The 6,921-nt window shown below is 38.5% G+C and overlaps 1 protein-coding gene across 1 annotated transcript; it reads left to right on the forward strand.

Moving 5' to 3' along the window:
• Positions 1-2,071: 2,071 nt before the first annotated feature.
• Agbl3 (AGBL carboxypeptidase 3) lies at positions 2,072-6,312 on the forward strand. Its single transcript, XM_045160889.1, has 3 exons — positions 2,072-2,134; positions 3,435-3,495; positions 6,065-6,312. The coding sequence occupies exons 1-3, from the start codon at positions 2,072-2,074 to the stop codon at positions 6,310-6,312; spliced, it is 372 nt and encodes a 123-aa protein (XP_045016824.1).
• The last annotated feature ends 609 nt before the right edge of the window (positions 6,313-6,921 follow it).

A 6,921-nucleotide genomic window follows, 5' to 3' on the forward strand; every position in this document is an offset into this window, starting at 1 on the left:
AGGGTTCTTTTTTTTTAATCTTATTTTATTTTTTCTCAATTTTTTAAAACATTTTCCATGATTATAAAAAATATCCCATGATAATACCCTTCCTCCCCCACCCTTTTCCCCTTTGAAATTCCATTCTCCATCATATCCCTTCCCCATCTCAATCAGTCTCTCTTTTATTTTGATGTCGTGATCTTTTCCTCCTCTTACGATGGTCTTGCGGAGGTAGTGTCAGGCACCTTGAGGTCAAGGATATCCAGGCCATTTTATGTCTGGAGGGAGCACAACGTCCAGGTTTTTAACCAATATATGCTAATGTCTTCTTTGAAGAAGAACCAAGCAAAGAACCTGCCTGCAGAACACTAGAGACAAATTGCTCTCCTGGTCCTCCCCGTTCCTGAAGCCCGACGCCCCAGCTTCTCCAGAACTCAAGGCAACCACCCTGCAGGGTCAAAGCGAGGACGCCCTCCCGCCCTGCGCAGGTTCGAGGCCGCAGCCGAGGCCACCGAGGGGGGAGGGGGGATGCCAACCGGAAGTCTCTCCAGGCTGGGGCCGTTGCCTGGCAACGAGAGGCCTCGTCTCCAGGGAAGGCATGGCGGCTGAATTAGGGAGCGTTCCGCGTCCAGGTATCTCAAAAGGCCTTCCAGAAACACCCTCCCCAGCGAACCCCGGCGGCTGGACGCCCCCCTCCCCTCCCCAGAGGCAGAAAGGGAGCCCCAAGGCTGGTGATGGAGCTTGGCCTTCTGAGCAGTCCTCGCCCCAAAACGCGCCTCTTGTACATTGTACCCAAGACTTGGGACAGCTCTGAGGTCCCCGGGTCTCCTCCAGACGGGGGGATGTTGACCAGGAAAGTGTCCCGACATCATCTTCCATGCTTGCTGTTGGCCATAGCCAACACAGCCTTCTGATAACTGATTTCAGGATGAATAGCGAGCTGAACTTTTTAAATTTTTATCTTTTATTTATTGGCAAACAGAGATGGATAGAAGAGAGACAGACAGAACGGGCGCCCCAGGGCCTCCAGCCACTATAAACGAACTCCAGATGCATGGGCTATCTTTTTTTTAATCAGGCTTTACATGGGGACTGGGTGCTTAGGCTTTGCAGGCAAGTGCCTTAACCAGCACAGCTCACTGAATCTAAATTATCTTCAGAATAATATTTTTAAAGAGAAAGGCCAATTGTGCATACTAAAACTTTCTTTATAAAAGTGTTTTATTGATTTGCAAGTAGAGAGAGAGAATGGGCATTCCAGGGTCTCTTGCCTTGGCAAATGAACTCCAAATGCATGCACCACTTTGAGCATCTAGCTTTATGTGGGTACTGGGGAATTGAACCCAGGCCAGCTCACTTTGCAAGCCAGTGCTTTTAAGTGCTGAGCCATCACCCCAGACCCAAACTAGAACTTTGGATCCATTGTAATTTAAGGAAAAGTGGTTTTTTGTTTTGTTTTTTAACTATATTGTTACATCTCATTGCCTGAATAAATATTTTTTCCTCACTTCATTATTATTATTTTTATTTATTTATTTATTTATTTATTTTTGGTTTTTCGAGGTAGGGTTTCACTCTAGCTCAGGCTGACCTGGAACTCACTATGTAATCTCAGGGTGGCCTCGAACTCACTGTGATCCTCCTACCTCTGCCTCCCAAGTGCTGGGATTATAGGCGTGCGCCACCATGCCCAGCTTCACTTCATTATTTTTAATGCCATAGGATAATCCTCAACTTGCTGCCAATGTGTAGTGTTTGATTGTAAACGTAGTATGTTAAATGACTTCATGTGCTCTGGAAGTTTCCTTTGCAATTAAATTATTTACTTGATTTGTCTTTTATTGTGATTTTTGTCTTTTTTCTCAAAGTAATGGATAATTTCTTTAAATGCTGGAAAGTTTAACTAGCTGCATCCTTATTAATTTAGACATGACATCATTGTTAGGCAATACAATTGAATGCATTTTTCAGTATTATTTATTGTAAAACTGCTTTAGCATGGAAAAAAGCTGTCAAGTCTCTTAGAAATTGTTTTACAGCCTACCCGCTTTAAAAACAAGAAGAAATTTCAAGGCAAACACTGGAAAAGATGTCAGAAGATTCAGAAAAGGAAGACTCTTCAGACAGAACTATCAGTGATGACGATGAATCAGTATGTTTTTCTGAATTTTACTTTATATAGTTTGAGATAAAATGAATAATAGAGTACATATATTTCCAATTAAAATATAGAATCAATTTGATGTAAATATAAGTTGGGTGCGAAAATCATTGCCATTGAAGCTGAGAGATAATTTAATTGAAAAGCCATTACTCTGTAGTATTCTAGAAAGAAAAAATAATTTTCTTGAGAAACTTTTTGCAAAGATTATTTTGAATTTTATTTAAATGTATACCTCACACCATTAGGGTTATATTCTTTTTTTTATTTTTTATTTTTTATTTATTTGAGAGCAACAGACACAGAGAGAAAGACAGATAGAGGGAGAGAGAGAATGGGTGCGCCAGGGCTTCCAGCCTCTGCAAACGAACTCCAGACGCGTGCGCCCCCTTGTGCATCTGGCTAATGTGGGGCCTGGGGAACCGAGCCTCGAACCGGGGTCCTTAGGCTTCACAGGCAAGCGCTTAACCGCTCAGCCATCTCTCCAGTCCAGGGTTATATTCTTATTCATGGAAAATCATGATGTTTGTATCTGTGCTAATTGCTCTACATCATAGTATTCGTCATATTAGAACCACTTGCATTCTAGCCCTACTGTGCAGCACCAAATGGGTTAATGTGACTGCGATATCACAAAAGAAAAGATATGGAAGAATAGAAATGGAGGGAAGGGCTTATATTTAATTTTATTTTTCTAGCTGGGCATGGTGGCACATGCCTTTCATCCCAGAATTTGGGAGGCAGAGATAGGAGGATTACTGTAAATTCAAGGCCTCCCTGAGACTATATAGTGAATTCCAGGTCAGCCTGGGCTAGCATGAGACCCTAACTCAAAAACAAACAAACAAACAAAAAATCTTATCCTTAGTACATGTTTTTGAGAAATCTCCTTCAAATTTATGAAGAATAAATTAAGGTCCCAAAATAAACTTCCCCAAATGATGCAAAGCTCTCTGAAATACATGGTTTTCTATGTTTCTTTGTTGTTCTTGTCAGTTTTATTCTTAATTTAAATTATTTGCCCAATATACTAAGAATACTGAAACCACTACTTCTCTACTGTCATCGTCATGACCCTACCCAGTGGAAGGGAAGAAGAAAGATGAAAACGTTAAGGTTCCAGTGTATTGGAGCTACCTACTGCTTTTAGACCAGTAGCCCATAATAATCATTTGGTTTTCTCATTTATTAAAGATTAATTACAATCCCAAGAGCTAAGGTTAATGTAAAAGAAATCTTTGGACTTGGAAATTGTTGATTTTTAAATTTAAAAAAAAATCTCTTGTTTTAGGACGAGGATACATTCACGAAATTTGTAAGTGGTGATATTCATCAGTGTACACTTCTAACAGGTTTGAACTTATCTATGTGTATTTTTAGCCCTTTTATCATAAAAGCTTGAGTAAATAAAAAGGAAGATGAGTAAGCTTTAAAAAAATCAAATGCACTGAGATGGGAAGTAACTATCTGGTGAAGAAGGAGAGAGAAATATATCTACTTTTGCAAGAATTTAAAGCTGACTTTAAACTTTTCAAGTATATTTAGGTAAACCTGGTTTATATTAGAAAATAATGGGGTTGGGGGGCTGGAGAGATGGCTTAGCGGTTAAGTGCTTGCCTGTGAAGCCTAAGTACCCTGGTTCAAGGCTCGATTCCCAGTACCCACATAAGCCAGAAGCACAAAGGGGCTCATGCATCTGGAGTTCATTTGCAGTGGTTGGAGGCCCTGATGTGCCCATTCTCCCTCTCTCTCTCTATTTCTCTCTCTCTTTCCCCCTCCCTCTCTTTCTGTCTCTGTCTGTCTGTCACTCTCAAATAAATAAAAATTGACAAAAAAATTAAATAATGAAATTAAATAATGATTACCTTGTAAAAGACTTCACTTGGCATCAGGATTTACCTTGTCATTTCTTTTAAAAAACAAAACTCAAATACATTTGTCAAATGACCCATTATAATGATGACAATGTGTTAGAAATACATTTTTATTTAAGTAAGGTGTGCTTATACAAAGAGTTTCCTAATAAAGTTATTCATTTTCAAGTATACATGTATATATGGGCATCTTGAAGTATTTTTTAATATTTTATCTATTTATTTAAAAACTGCAAGAGAGAGAGAAGGAGGCAGATAGAGCATGGGTGTGTCAGGGCTTCTAGCCACTGCAAATGAACTTCAGATGCATGTGCCACCTTGTACATCTGGCTTAAGTGGCTACGGGGGAATCAAGCCTGGGTCCTTAAGCTTGGAGGCAAGTGCTTTAACTGCTAAACCATCTCTCCAGCCTGTTAATATATTTTGTTGTTTTGTTTTGTTTCAAGATAGAGTCTCACTCTAGTTTAGACTGTCCTGGAATTCACGCTATATTTTCACGGTGGCCTTGAACTCACAGTGATCCTCCTACCTCAGCCTCCCGAGTGCTGGGATTAAAAGCATGCACCACCACACCCAGTCAGTTAATGTATTTTTAATTTCTAAAAATTTGCACATTTGTCTAATAGTGAATTATATACTGCATGGTATTTTCTGCTTGATTTTAACATGTAAAATCATTTTTATTTCATTTCAATTGACAGTCCTAATAGCTCAGCTGATTTGAGTCTAACAGTCTTGCTGTGTAAAAGGAAAAATGGTGTTATGTTCAGTAAAGGTTTGAAAAAAAATTTACACATTTAACAGTTGAACTTTAAAATACTAAAATATTTCCACTAAATAATTATGTGTCTATCACAGATTGTTCAATACTGATGCTAAAACTGTTATCTATTATCTTATCTGCCTTTTTTTACCACCATCCTAAAACAAATCTTCACTTTTGAGGTAACCATTATTCTTAAATTCATGTGTATTTTAATGTTTTTCTCTGCAAATATATTCATATGTGTGTACATATAGACATAGTGTATATACATATGTAATGTAAATGTGTATACATATATATATGTTTATATACATCTGTGTTGATGGAAATTTTGTAGCATTGTTTTGGTATAGTCCCTGCTGGCCTTTTTATTTTTAAAAAATTTGCCAAATCTAATGGAAGTAGTTTGGGAGCTCCTCCTAAGGAAGATGAGAAGAAGGCTTAGAGGATGAATACAAAAGCAAAGCAAATGAAATATTTGCTTAAAGTGGAACAGGGCACCTGTTTGGACCCTACTGGAAATTCCGAAGTTAGAGGTTAGTTCACCAATTCCATAGTATCATCAAAGGGGAAGAAAGCCAGGCGAGGTGGCACATGCCTTTAATCATAGCACTTAGGAGGCAGAAGTAGGAGGATTGCTGTGAGTTCAAGGCTACTCTAAGACTACATAGTAAATTCCAGGTCAGCCTGGGCTAGAGCAAAAGCCTGCCTTGAAAAGCCAAAATAAATAAATAAATAGGCAAAACTGAGCTTAAAGTGCACGTCATATCAAATTGATGTCACACAGCTACAACATTGACAGAATGGACCATTGTACTGCCTGTTGGGAACAGGGCTACCATATTCTATATGAATCAAGTCCCTGGGATTGTATCACTCATAGCTGTAGAGTGAAAACTAAGAGCTTGTGACTGAGAAATCACTAGCAACTTTTGAGAACCAGTTCCAGCAGCTGTGAGGAATTCTGGTGAGTGAGCATATGTAAACCGTCATACAAAAGTGTGATTTGCACAAGAGGAGTCGATTGCAGATGATTTGCTGGGCAAGCTGCAAGAAACATACTTCTTTAAGAGCAGTGGTGAGAATTTAGCCAAAGGATTATTACAAAGATTGACAACATGTTTAGCTATTATGAAGATTAGTTGTCTCAAAACTTCCTTTGTACTTTTATTTTAAAATGCCATGAATTATTCAATAGTGAAAATGATCTCCATAACTTGAAATACTAAAGTGGGATTATTTTCTTCTTGTTCCTCATGGTTATATTTGGATATTTTTCAGCTGAATCTTTGGGTGACCTTTTCTTCCCTCGAACTACACAGATACTTTTGGAGTATCAGCTAGGAAAATGGGTGCCACGCCTTCGTGAACCACGAGATTTGTACGGTGTCTCTTCTTCTGGTCCACTGAGCCCAACACGGTGGCCATACCACTGTGAGGTCATTGATGAAAAAGTCCAGCATATTGGTATGTTTTGTTTAAGCAGTTTGGGGGTTCAGACATTAGCGAACTTACTTTGTCACCTTTGATGTTAATGAGGAGACTCATGTTGTTAGAACAGTACATTCCAGCAGAATCAGAACACAAGCCCTACATATAATTTAAATTTTTCCAGTAGCTTCATGCATAAAGGTTTAAAAAGTAGAATTGTAAAAATACATCCCATTTGATTAAAATATATTCAAAATATTTCAGTCTCTTTTGGAAACAGTCATCCAAATCTAACGTGCCTGTATACTTACAGACGCAACAGTCCAGCTTAGTCATATTTTAAATTCTCAGTAGCATATGTGGTTTAAATAGAACTTAAAATATATGCCAAACCTGGGCATGGCAGCACATACCTGTAATCTTGCACTCAGGCTGGAGTAAGGGGACTACAAGTTCAAGGGCAGCCTGAGCTATATTGAAATACACTGCCTCAAGAAAAAGAAAACGTACTATAGTTTTACTAATTCTAAGCAATTCCAAAAAAAAAAAACAAAAAACAAGGTGATTGTCACAGTCCAATGCATAGAGAGTATGTTAAAATCTTATATCTTCCTCTTCATTTTTGCCCTGTCACTCCTCCTTTTTTGTAGGTCCTCTCTCTTTTTTTTTTATAAGTGGAATCTTTGTATGGACACATCATGTGTTGG

The sequence above is a fragment of the Jaculus jaculus genome, chromosome 10, assembly GCF_020740685.1.
Source record: "Jaculus jaculus isolate mJacJac1 chromosome 10, mJacJac1.mat.Y.cur, whole genome shotgun sequence".
Classification (NCBI taxonomy): Eukaryota; Metazoa; Chordata; class Mammalia; order Rodentia; family Dipodidae; genus Jaculus; species Jaculus jaculus.